Here is a 13,828-nt window from a genome sequence, read left to right on the forward strand (position 1 = left end):
TTATTACAGTATGTAAGGACTGAATATAATTCAGATGCATTCTGAACTCTGCCCAAGGGGTTTAATAACTAAAAAAGAGCTCATTTTAAGTTACAGCCATCCGGCCGAGTATCAGATTGATAAGCTCCAATTAATTAAGATAAGGAAGTTTTCCACATAAGTAAATCATCCAGATAACCGAAGTTTACCCACTTAACCACCAAAATCACTCTAAGATCACTAATGTTAAACCAGTTTCTATTAGTAGAATAGAACTTGAAACTTTATATGAGAACCCCCAAAATTCTATGTGATACAGATCAACACATCTAAAGGAAAATATTGATATATGAACTGTATGTCTTTTATAAGTTCTACAAAACACCAAATGTTTTCTGATTATCTGCCAATTGTTAAACAATAAGCTGCAAAGGACTTATTGTAAAATGCTACCTGATTTAATATTAATTATGGAGAATTTTATTTAAAAGAATATTTACCCTATCAATGGCTTATCTATTCGTTGCTAGCTCTTGGGAGGGAAGCAGGAGAGCTTTGGCAGATTAGGGTAACACTGGAATTAACAGACTGAGAAACAGGCTCTTCATCATGTCTGAAGAAAAGTAGTAAATATTCCCCAAGTAATTACAAAACACAAATGCTCAAAGAAAATTACAGGCCTAGGAGATGGTCAATAATGCATCTGTGAACTAGTAATGTCTGCACAATGTTACGCTTATAAGGCAGTGCCCCAACTAAATGAGAAGAAAAAACCCATGAGGCTACTGCTCACTTTCCAATGAGAACATTTCTGCCTTAGACAACGCTCATTTGTCAACTAATACATCAATCATCACTGTGGAGACTCCTGGCTTATATAAGTTAATGCTTGCAGAATTTTCAAGGACTGCAATGATGTCATACTTAGTGGAGAAAGCTTAGGATTTAATTTCTTGTCAAATTTATATATTAAGTTCCTTCAAACTGCTCCTGCCAATAGTTCCATTTTAGTTTCTCCCATCCTGGGAAGAAGGCCAACTGTTCTGTAGCATCAGTCACTGTTCCAGGTCCTGGAATGGACTATAGGGTTCACTGATGCCTTAGGCCGAATGCCTGAAGGACCCCTCCCTCTGCTTTTCTGGTTGGCCTCATGGCAGCCATCATAGCTTCTCTAAGCTAGTACCAGGCATTGGTAAGCCCAGGCATTGGTAAGCCCTAGGGAAAAATTACGACTTTGGCCCAACGTGGGTTCCACAGGGAGGGAGGACAGGTACTAACAAGCAGGGAGGAGCAGTTCTTGGCCAAATAAGTCTGGGAAACAAAGGGTTAAACAACAGGCTTCTTGGCCTTTAAAATGCTAATAAGCACTAGGACTCTCCCAGTGACTAAAGTTACAGGGAGGGCTGCCCAGTTCCAGGACAAACAGATTTGTTTTAACCCTTGATTTCTCTGGCCACCAGAGAGATGATAAGAATCACATCTGACTGTTTCTGAACACAACATTCTACTTAATGATTCTCTATGTTTTACTTCTCTTCGCCCTACTCTTACCACCAGCTAGACTCTCGGTGGCTTGACAGCAAGGGCGGTTTCCCCCATTCCTTGTGATCCCTTGCGCTGCGCAACAGAGACACTGCGAGGTCACAAAACATATGCTGCCTGCCTTGACTAATAAGCAAGTGTGAATGTTTGAAGGGTGGGTGATGATTATTTTCTTTCTCAAATGACATGGGAAAGTCAGAGTTCACAAAAACTGCTAACATACAACAAAACTCAAGTCCACACCGTATGTGAACCCAAGAAGTGACTTAAGTAGGAAGAGGAAATCTGCACTCATTCGTTGGAGAAACATGTATTAAGTGCTTGCCTGTTCTGAAGGACAGATGTACAGGAGTAAACAAAAACAGTCCTTGCTCTTATGAAACGCACATTTTAGTTGGAGAGACAGACCGTAAGTAAGCAGACTGATACACAATCGGTCAGGTGCTGAAGAAGGGAAAGGAGGGAGCGGGGGTGGGATGCGGTGGTGTTGTAGGAATCATGGTCAGAAGAGTTTACTCCGGTGACATTCACTATCTATGTTTAACGAGGTGACATTAAGTAGAAACATGAAGTATGAGAGAGCAAACCATGGCTACTGAGAGAACATTCCAGCAGAGGGATTTTAAAAATGCAAAGGTCCCGAGTTTGCAATGTACGTACTTGGCACATCTGAGGAAGAGGAGAATAAACAGAAGCCAGTGTGGCAGGGTGAGTGATGAGAATAGCAGATGAGGTCAGAGAAGCATCCAGGAGCAAGATTGAGTGGTGCTTTCTAGCCCTATATTGTACGTGGAGTGAGACGGAGAGTTCTGAATAAAGGACAGACTGACACACTGCCTCCTGTTTGAAAGGCGTCACTCTGGCTGCAGGTTGCTGTAGTGAGCAGGGGTGGACCGTGGAGCAGAGGCTACTGCAACAGTCCAGGGAAAAAGCAAGGGTGACTTGCACCAAAGTGTACACGTGGGACAGGTAACAAGAAAAAAAGGTGTTGGTTCCTCTGTATAACTGGAAAATGGAGTTATTTACTGAGATGGGGAAAAGTAGGAGAGGAGCATGTTTTGGTGAGAATGTCACCATCATGTTGTACAAGACGCCTATGAGACTTCCATGTGGAGATGTCGATTAGGCAGTTGTATATACAGTACGATGCTTAGGGCAGAAGTCTGGGCTGAGATTTGTGTTTGGGAATCATAGCATAGAGATGGGCACGTATGGCAGTAACATTGGATGATGTAACCAAGGGAACAGATATGGGGAAGAGGTCCTAGAGGGAGCTCTGAGGCCCTCCAATGGAGGTCAGGGAGAGGAGGAAACCGAGAATCTAGGAGAGTCACGTTTCTCAAGAGGAGGGAAGTTGTTCCAGAAACCAAATGAAGAAAGAATGTCAAGAAAGAGTACATGCTCGGCTATGCTAAGTGCTACCATGATCACTGAGAGCAGCTGGCCTTATAGAAGACATGGGTGACCTTGACAAGAAGACTTTTGGTGGAGTGGTAGGGATGAAAGTCTGATTGGTTCAACAAGGAATGAGAGAAGAGGAAGTGACAGAGTGTAGTCTTTAAATGAATTTAACTGTCAAGAGAATTTAACCTGTCGGCATGACGGGGTTTCTTCAAGCCACATTAAGTGCTTATGCGTAGACATGGAGCAAAAGGCGAGGCTGGATTTTTATTAGGAGCGCTCTGCTAGGCACAGGTGTGTGAGAGAGAGACAGCTGGACAAGCAAGCTCAGAGTGCCGGTAAGGGAGTAATTATTGTGATGGACCATCACATCTTAAGCGGGTTTAAGAAACCGGCATTAGAACACATCAGGAGACTAAATTCTTCTTGCTTGTTAGACAGTTCCATTTCTACCTAATTTACACACAGTCCCCATTGAGAGCGAGCGTTTTTTACACAGTCCTCTCTGAGAGCTACATAGTTCTCTGACAAGATTTCCTCTCTCACCTTTCAGTGAACTTTCAGAGAATATAGTCTTGAGTTTTAAACTTTAACTGCCTCACTTATTATGCTGTCAGATCAAATGGCTTCCCTGTCATTAGAACCAAGACACAACCAAATTAAAACCCTTAAAAAATTCAAATGATGTGTGAAAAGTTCAGCAGCCAGGATTTGGAGGAACATGACTTTCGTGAGATAATTCTAAGCAAAATGGGTAAAATGAGGCCACTGAATATTTAGAATCAGAAAGTTGGGTAAGGCAGAATGACTCGGAAGCCTTGAAACCTTTGTTACTATGAAATCTTTAAAACGTACTGAGAAGAGTGCAACCTGTCTGAATTCAGCTCTATTGAATTCTAACATTTTGCCATTCTTGCTTTAGATTTTTAAGATATTTAAGCATTTATATAAAGAGATGATTTTTTTTTTTTTTTTTTTTTACCAGTACCCATTTCTATATCTGTCTCTGTGAAGTTTGGTCTAAATGGGAATTGATCATATTTCCTAAGTGTATTCGAGGTGGGACAAAAGGTTGGGGGCCATCAGACCACTTTTCTCTACTGTAAACATATAAATTTACCTTAAGAGTCACTTAAAGGATTTAAAAATCATTATTTTTCTTGCGGATGACATAAAATTCAGTTCCTTGAATTTGCAAATTGCAGTAGCCAATAATAATGTATTTAGATTGTGAAGGAATGGCTGTTCTTATGTGCTGCAAAGTATTAGGGACAATCGGATATAAAAATTGCCCCTTACTTGTTTCCCATTGCTCCTTGCTGCCAGGCCTTCATGTCTGGTGACTGGTAGCCGGAAGCAGGTGCAGTTTGCTGGAGGAGAGAGCTCTGAGGAGGAGGGATTGGCATCGGCACCATGGAGCTCCCAGGGCTCAGAGATGGAGCAAAGCTGGCCTCACCTTGGGGAACCATTCCTGCAAATAGACACAAATTAACTTATGTGAATATATTATAAATTAATTAGCCTACAAGGATCTTTAGAAATAGCCTAATCAACAAACACTTGTTTCTTAAAAATAAGGCAAGAAATTTCAGTATAAAGAGACAGATAGCTGAAACTGGTTTGGCTCAGTGGATAGAGCATCAGTCTGCGGACTGAAAGGTCCCAGGTTCGGTTCCGGTCAAGGGCATGTACGTTGGTTGCGGGCACATCCCCAGAAGGGGGTGTGCAGGAGGCAACTGATTGATGATTCTCTCATCGATGTTTCTAACCCTCTATCCCTCTCTCTTCCTCTCTGTAAAAAATCAATAAAAAAAAATATTTTTTTTTAAAAAAGAGAGAGGCATAAATAAACATAAAGTAAGTTTGTGAGAATGTTTTTCATTCTAAGATGCTGATTTGTGTGCCCAGATTACATTTGATTTTTTCTGTTTTGTTCTTTTATGCTTACATGAACTTTTAAGTGCAAAACAACTATGTGAACATACATGACAGATTACTTTTGTAATGAAGAAAAGCTGAAAAAGCAAAGGTAAAAACAACCCATGTGTGAAATGAAAAATGAGAATTTTGTTGGCTATTCTTCCTCAGTCATCTTTGTGGGCTCTTCTTCCTTTCCCTGTTTTGTTTTTCCCCCCCTTTACTTTATTGAGATATAATCTACATATCTACATACTGTCAAATTCACCCACTGAACTGCACAACTCATGTAATTAAATAAAGTTATTGAGCTGTGCAAACATCAGCACAACCCAATTTACACATTGTCATCACATCCATATTTGCCTGTGTAGAGTCAATCCTGTTTCCACCTCTAGCCTCAGGCAACCACTGCTCTGCTTTCCATCTCCATAGATCTGCCCTTTTTTGGGTATATATATATATATATATATATATATATATATATATATATATATATATATATTTCCATATATCTATATCTATATCTATTTATATTTATATTATTTATATAAGTTATATATATCTCCAGTGACCCTAACAGCGGAACAACCGGAATGACCAGTCACTATGATGGGCACTGCGGCAGCCAACCATCCTGATCCAGAACCCGACTGGCCCCCCCCACCCCAGAGCTACCTGCGGCCCCTCCTTCCAGCCTGTTGGTAACCCCGCTCCCCCCCCCCCCCCCCCCAATAGGCCCCATTCACTGGCCAGGACGACAGGACGAGGGATCCCACCCATGAATGAATTTGTGCACCGGGCTTCTAATTACATATAAATGTAATCATCTGAGGTGCTCTGTGTCTGGCTTCTTTCACTTAGCATACTATTCGTGATGTTCAATCATTCTGAAGCAGTTATCAGTATTTTTTTTTTATTCAAGATGCTTATTGATGTAACTATTGAAAATCAATTTACCATTAAAGTCAATCAGTGATCTGAATGTCTATACTTGTACTGTATAGATATTGTCTTGACTGTTATAACTTTATGAAAATTTTTGAAACTAGTAGTCATCCAACTTTGTCCGTGAGGGAGAAAGAGAGAACATCAATAATGAGAGAGAATCATTGATTGGCTGCATCCTGCATGCCCTCTATTGGGGATCAAGCCTGCAACCACTGTACATGCCCTTAACTGGAATCAAACCTAGTACTCTTCAGTCTACAGGCCAACACACTATCCAGTGTGTCAAACCAGCAAGGGCTGTTTTTTTTTTTTTTTTTATAGGGATTGCATTAAATTATAAGATCAATTTGAAATGAATTACTATTTTTTCAAACTTTTCCCCTCTAATTTCTATTACTATATTTTCAAGTTCACTTATTTTTTCTTTTGTAACTTCTACTAGTAGTCTGCTTCTTATCCCATCCAGTATACTTTTTATCAAAGACATAGTTTTCATCTCCAGAAGTTTGATTTTGGATTTTTTAAATACAGTACCTTCCATACCTTTACTTAACATTTTCAAATTTTCCTCTAACTTCTTGAATATACAGAATAAATACAGAATTTATAATTGTCTTAACATCCATATTAATTCTATCACTGGTGTAATTTCTGGGTTGGTTTTGATGGACTAATTTTTCTCCTCATTATTGGTTGTATTTTCCTGGTTCTTTGGTTGCCTGGTAATTTTAAAAAATGATTCCAGCTATTATGAATTTTACCTTCTCAGGTGCTCAATTTTTAAAATCCTTTTAAATATTTTTGACATTTGTCAGGGTCATTGTTACATGGAAACAGTTTCTTTTGGGTGTTCTGCCTAAAGAGGTAAGAGCAGACACAATTCATTCAGTTTTGCTCATTACTGAGGCAAAACCCTCCTAAGTATTCTGCTTGACACCCCATGAATCATGAATTTCTATTCTGGCTGGTGAGAAGAGGAATTGGCTTTGTGTGAACATTAGACTGTTCCCTTTAATCTTTTCAGGTGGCTTTGTCTGGCCTTGGTTTGCACGTGCATGCACATGTGTACACCCAGTGTTCAGCTGAGGATCTAAGGGAAATCCTCTTAGAGAACTATCTCCCGTAGTGCTCTCTCTGCATGGCTCCTTCTCTTGTACTGTGCCCAGCTCCACTGCCTCAACTCAGGGGCGCCACTTATTGCTGGTGGGGTCCCTCTCCCTGCACATAGTCTGGACAACTTTGAGAACCGCTCTTTGCTTCACATACTTTGATTTTCTGTTTGTTTCAGATAGGAGAATAAATCTGGTCCTTGCTACCCCATTTTGGCCAAAAGTCAAAGTCTATTAACAGTTTTAAAAGTAAAAATGGATTCCTTTTTATGTTTTCTGTTACGTTAGCATATTACAGGGGAATATTATTCCCCCTCTTCTCCCCCCCCCCCCCGACAATACACTTCAGAGTTAAATACTTTTGAGGTACATAAAGTTAATAAGGGACAGAAAAAACAATGTCATAATTTGATTACCATAATTTAATATAATCCCTTCAAATAATCCACCATAAAATATTGGATTTTTTTTTTGCTTCTTTCCCTATCATTAGATCATATGCATAGTTATATGTTCTTAATGTCTCTTTGTAGACATAATTGTATATGCCTGTATAATAGTCTGCATTCTGTCATTGTTAATACAATGATTTTTCTCTTTTTTTGTTTGGTTAATCTGGTCAGAGGTATAGCTAATTCATTCATTTGTTTTCTAATAGGCTACAATTTTAAATTTTCTATTAAAGTAGAGCAAACTATAGTTTTTATTAAGTTTTTTTCTTTTACTAAATGTTTATCTTTTTTTTGAAGAACTATAAATTTATTGGGTCATCTGGATAACTATCTTTTTGCGTAAAGATTATATAAATAAAGTTACATAACTTTCCTTGTTGCTTCTTCCATATGTAATTAATCTCTGGTAAATAATTTTGACTTAGAATAGAGGAAGTTATTTTTTCTATTTATAACTCTATAGGGTGGGTTTCTGTCTTCTCCCCTAACATGTTAATCATCTCCATACTAGTATATGTTGACTGTCTTTGCATTAATTCTACATTTTAAATTTCAACTGTTTTGGTTGTGATCCTTAATAAACACTTGTCTGTACTAATGCTTTTTAAACCTTATTTATGAAAAATACTTTTTCCCCCCCCAGAAAAACTATATACGTGAGGGGGAAGAGATACTTATGACATTCTAGATATTACTCTGTGGGGTCAAAGGAAACAATAAATAAAAGACTGCAAGTATATCGCCATGCTTTCTGATATTTTTTTTCTGGCCTTATCACACATCTTAACTGCCCATGGTTTCCTTATCAGATGACCTAGTTTTAGTAGAAAGAACCAGCCTGTCAATCAAGAGTTGGAGAGGCGGTTAGAGTCTGGTCCCAGTTCTGCCACTACATTTTACCTTGGATTCCTTGAACCAGGCAATCTAGTTTAAAGTCTACAATTCTATCTTTGCCTAGACCCGTGGTTGGCAAACTGCGGCTCGCGAACCACATGCGGCTCTTTGCTCCTTGAGTCTATTTTGGCCCCTTGAGTCTATTTTGAACCACAGCCTGGGTGAGTCTATTTTGAAGAAGTGGCGTTAGAAGAAGTTTAAGTTTTAAAAATGTGGCTCTCAAAAGAAATTTCAATCGTACTGTTGATATTTGGCTCTGCTGACTAATGAGTTTGCCGACCACTGGCCTAGACTCTGTTAATTCTCCCTGCTGGACCATCAACAGCATCACAGCCATTTGGCAGCAGCAACTAGAATTAAGACTCATCTTTCTGTCCATTAGTTTCTTCAAAGATTCATTAAGCATCTACTCCCAGACCCATCCCAACCTCTATGCCAAGTACTTGAGAAACAGATATTAAAATATCACTCTTTGCTCAGTTGAGGAACTTGCTGTTTAAAAAGAAAGACAGCTAGGTTAACAAATGGCTGGAAGATAGGGTGGTGAGTGCTTATGATTGGGAGTGTCAGGGAAGGCTTCCAGGAGACGCCTCTAAGAGAAGAAAGGAACAAAATGAGACAGGTGAGGGAGGGACATTTTAGACAGGCTACAAGATGTACAAAAGCTGGGAAGTAAAAGAGAGTGAGGTATGCACTCTTTCTTGGAACCTGAGGAGTTTGTTATAGCTGGGACAGTGAGATATGGAGGGAAGGGAAAGTTGGTAAGTCTAACTTTGGACACGTTGAGTTTGGGATGTTGGTGGAAAATTGGAGTATGTTTGTCCAGCAGGCAGCTGTACACAGAGCTGATATGTGGTTTAGAGATAGAGAACAATCATCAGCACGAAGAGGTCACTGAAGCCACAGGAGCTGATGAGATCACAGGGAGAAGTGGGTAGAGGAGCACGTTCACTGTGTAGTTTCAGAAGGGAGTTCACAGAAGGGAGCTCGGGGGGGTTTCAAGGAACTCATGAAGTGGGTACAACATTAAAAAAAGTCATTCATATTTACTTAGAATATTGCCTTAGCACAAAATAAACCTTTAAAGTCTAATTCTGTTCTAGTGCACTCATCTTCATAGCATAATAGTCTAGAAAAACTTATTTCCAGAAATAAAAGGAAGCATACTCTGTCATGACTGTTGTCTACGTGTCCTTCAGTTACTTTGGTTGGGCCTTTGTTAAGCTGAAAGATGCCAAAGCAAAGGACTAAAGCAAAGTTTATGTATTCATCTTTTGGCTTGCCATCATCAAGGGACCGGCAAACTTTTTCTGCTAAGGGCCAGATAGTAAACATTTTTATTTTGCAGGCAATAAGGTTTCTGAAACAACTATACAATTCTGCTGTGTGAAACCAGCTGTAGTCAATAAGTAAACTATATGAGCATGGCTGCATTCCAATAAAACTTTATTTATAAAATCATGTGATGGCTTTCCCCCTCCTGATAAAGTTTCAACCATTGCTTTGAAACGGTTGGAACTTTTCCAGAACTTGAATTTGTACCAATACAAAGCCTGGTCTTGAAGCCTTCTACCAGGCTGCTGACCATACTGGAGGCAAACTTCCACCTTAGAAGAGTGAAAGAAATTACAAACATTTTATCGTTAAGTATTCTTATGCTATCCAGAAAAACAAACAACTTCCTCCTATTATTTTAAAGTAGCTTGTGGAAGAATTGAAAGTTCTGCCATTTCATTTCAGTCTGCAACTGAAATGTAGAGTAAACTACTACTCCATTGCACCCAGCTTCTGGGTTTTGTTTGTAATATGACTGCTGGCTTTATCAAAGTAAGACTCTTACTTTGTGAAAAGTATTTTTTGGTCAATCAAAAGGTGGGCTGGAATAAAAATCCGGGTACCAGGTACTGCATTGGTGGATGGCAACACATCCAGTTATGTTGCCTAGTAAAGAACAGAGGTCCACCAACTCATTACTTCAATCACTGTGTTGTATACATTGACATTCAGGAGATCAATAACTAGAAATCTTGTTAACTTCGCTGGAACTGGGGCTGTGAGGCACTGCCTTCCAGGTGGCTTTGAAACAGTTCTCCTTTATTAGCGTTCCAGAGAAGAGGAGTTAAAGAGCATGACTGAAAATAGACAGAAGTACTATTTTTATAAGAGAAATAAAATCCTTGGGGGGGAATTTATTAATCTTTGGCTTACTTATAGTTAGTGCCCCTCCAAATAAATGAGGTAAATCTTTTTATTTGCAGCCCTGCAATCAATATCATGAAGGCCAAGCATCTATCTGCTGTTTTGGCTACGCTGCCATTTTAGAAGAGAAGAAGGTAAATAGATAACTATAGAAGTCTTCTAATGTTGGAGGAAGTCCTTCTGCAAACTAAAGTGAAAAAGCCTTTGCATTCAGAAGTCATGAGAAATAAAACTCTTTTGAAGGCCATTCCTGTTCAAACCATCTTATAATGACACGATGGATTTATAATCCTTTTGCTGCCCACACAGATAAGTAGTGTCAGAGAAACAAGCCAGCCAAAGATGACTTCATTGTCTTGAGGACAAGAGAACTGATGTGGCATAATTTTGATTAAAATGTATTAGAGGATGCTGGTGCTCTCTGATACAAGTCTCCCTAGACAATTAATAGTCAAAGGATTTTAACATTTGTTGCTGTAAGAAAGAAAAGTCTAAATTAATTTGACTATCAAAGTTGTTAAGTATACTGTTAAAAATCTCTATATAACTTCACTATTTTATTCAAGTCAAACAGCCACCTTCTCACTGATATTCTTGTTTAAAGCAGCATTAAAATGTACTTTTTCTTTCACTTATAATATCAAGGAATTTATTTCAATTTTTTTCAGAAGTTTGCCATTAATTTTGCATTAAAGGTTGATTAAACATGGTGGATTAACCAAATGTGTTTTATTGCCACTACCTATTAGAACGTCAAGGTGATAAAAGTAGAAGATACCATCACCTAGGACAAAGAGAATGAGAGACAGACTGTACAAATTAAAGATTCAAAAAGAAAAGTCCCACCAAAACCGGTATGGCTCAGTGGGTAGAGCGTCGGTCTGCAGACTGAAAGGTCCCAGGTTTGATTCCAGTCAAGGGCATGTACATTGGTTGCTGCCACATCCCCAGTAGGGGGTCGATGTTTCTCTCTCATTGATGTTTCTAGCTTTCTATCCCTCTCCCTTCCTCTCTGTAAAAAATCAATAAAATATATTTAAAAAAAGACAAAAAAGGAAAGTCCTTCTGAAAGCCAGAAAGTTGCCTAATATTGCAGGACTAGCTTGCAAACTAAGCAGCTATGATAGGTGACACCAATGAGAAGTCTGAGACACTTTGTGAAAATTATTTATCTTTATGTAAACTATCAGAATTTTCAACATAATTAAAGAAAATGTATCCAAATTTTGAGTTAATGAACTTAAATCCATTGTCTAAAAAAGACTTTCATTAGATTCTTGTAGGGATCCATCAAAGAGAGTACGAAAATAAGATAATATGATTTATAGACACATCTAATGGATCTTCTAATTTCATAATCTTAGTTATCAAACCGAGATACAAGCCTCAAATCATTCAAGCATTTATTGGCAAAAGGTGAATCAGGAGCATGGACCTCGACTCCCATGTGTCTTTCCTCTGTAGCACACGGCTTCTGTGTCACTGAACTGAAACACAGAGAAAGAGGCCTGTGTGCAGCACGTGTGAAAGCAACAATGTTGGTGGGGATCCTCATACCTGATCCTGGATACTGGAAGACATTCTGCTGCATCTGAGGATTGATTCCAGTGCCAAACTGTCCTCCCATGTTCCCTGCCATGCCTCTGTTCACCATGCTGTTGCGGTTGGCCAAGGCGGCCTCAGGATTTGCTGCCAGCTGTGAAAACGGGCTGGTAGAAGCGGGTGGGGTTCCTGGATTTGTACCATAGTTTGGTGGGTAGGGGAATTGCTGCGGAGCACCCTGAGGAAGACGGGGGTTCCCCATTTGAACCGGCAGTCCAGATGAGGGAGGGAGGTTGTTCCCAAAGCTTTGTTGCCTCATGAGCATGGCTCTTTGCTGCTGTATTAGCTGCCTCTGTCGGTGCTGTTGGCTGTACAACTCCCGCTGGCGCTGGGCCAACATTTGGGCATTCAAGGGTGGCTGCAAAGGAGGAAAATTCTTCACTTATTATAATAATTATAATTTCTACCTATCCCGGAAAGCTTACAGGATAAAGTCTAGTAGCTTGGGGGAACAAAATATGTAGTAATTATCGGTATACAGAGGAAAATAAAACTGAAAGGGAACAAAAAAACTCTTACTACTAGTAATCACAGGAGAGAAAAATAAGTAGATTAAAGGTTGTTGAGAAATGCTAAAACACTATTATTGACTGTTAAAGTGGTTAAATGCAAATTCTCAAAAAGTCACACAGGATTGAGAAAAGTCAAAGAAAATACGCATTGATTAGTATTTTAAGTCATGAAAAACGATTAAAAGAAACATTAAAACCAGAGAGAAGAGAAAGAAATGTGCTAATGACTTCCATCTTATCTAACATTAGGTTGTTGATTTCTACTTTTCTATTTTAAAAAAATTACAGTTTCCCCCTTTTCTCACAGAAATAATTTATTCCACTTTACTTAAAGGAATAAAATGTGATTTAAATTTTTCTATATACTTTTCAGTATTTTCCAAATTATCTATAATGAACATATATTATCTTTATAGATAGTTAAAAAACCTACAAATACCATTAAAAAGAGGAAAGACTAGAAACCTAATGACTAATAAGTGACTAATAAATTATCATTTAAAAGGAAAATAATTATGCCGAAACTGGTTTGGCTCAGTGGACAGAGTGTCGGTCTGTGGACATGTACACTGGTTGCGGGCACATCCCCGGAATGGGATGTGCAGGAGGCAGCTGATCGATGATGCTCCCTCATCGATGCTTCTAACTCTCTATCCCTCTCCCTTCCTCTCTGTGGAAAATCAATAAAATATATTTGGGGGGAAAAAAGGAAAATAAATAGAAATAAAATAATAAACAGAAATAAATGGAACCAGCTATTTTATTTCATTGTTGCAGTATAATATAACTCTAGGTATTAGAGTGTTTTAAATAGCTATGATATTATGAATGAAGAAAGAAGTGGTAACATTAGGTTGAAATCACCTTTTGGTCTAATTTGCAAAGCAATATGGCATGTCAATAAAGCCTGCCTCACAAAATATCTATTCAGATTGAGGATCTGATGAAAGCATATGGCCCCCTTAAAATTAAACCTGTCGCCCTAATCGGTTTGGCTCAGTGGATAGAGTGTTGGCCTGTGGACTGAAAGGTCCCAGGTTCGATTCCGGTCAAGGGCATGTACCTTGGTTGCAGGCACATCCCCAGTAGAGGGTGTGCAAGAGGCAGCTGATCGATATTTCTTTCTCATCGATGTTTCTAACTCTCTATCCCTCTTCCCTTCCTCTCTGTAAAAAATCAATAAAATATATTTTAAAAAATTAAACTTGTCAACTAGATATAGTCCAATCTAGAATAAACTATGACATATGCCTTTCTGGTAGAAATCATC

General features: G+C 38.8%; 1 protein-coding gene across 10 annotated transcripts in view; it reads right to left on the minus strand.

The window, feature by feature from the left end:
* NCOA1 (nuclear receptor coactivator 1) overlaps nucleotides 1-13,828 on the minus strand; it is a 99,784-nt gene that overhangs the window by 10,463 nt on the left and 75,493 nt on the right. For all 10 annotated transcript variants that reach the window (XM_045580647.1, XM_036435040.2, XM_045580650.1 and 7 more), the window contains 2 exons: nucleotides 12,002-12,404; nucleotides 4,222-4,393 (listed from right to left, as the gene is read on the minus strand). In XM_045580647.1, coding sequence (XP_045436603.1) covers nucleotides 4,222-4,393; nucleotides 12,002-12,404 — 575 coding nt within the window. The remainder of the gene's footprint in view (nucleotides 1-4,221; nucleotides 4,394-12,001; nucleotides 12,405-13,828) is intronic.

The sequence above is a fragment of the Pipistrellus kuhlii genome, unplaced genomic scaffold (genome assembly GCF_014108245.1).
Source record: "Pipistrellus kuhlii isolate mPipKuh1 unplaced genomic scaffold, mPipKuh1.p scaffold_m20_p_13, whole genome shotgun sequence".
NCBI classification, from domain to species: Eukaryota; Metazoa; Chordata; class Mammalia; order Chiroptera; family Vespertilionidae; genus Pipistrellus; species Pipistrellus kuhlii.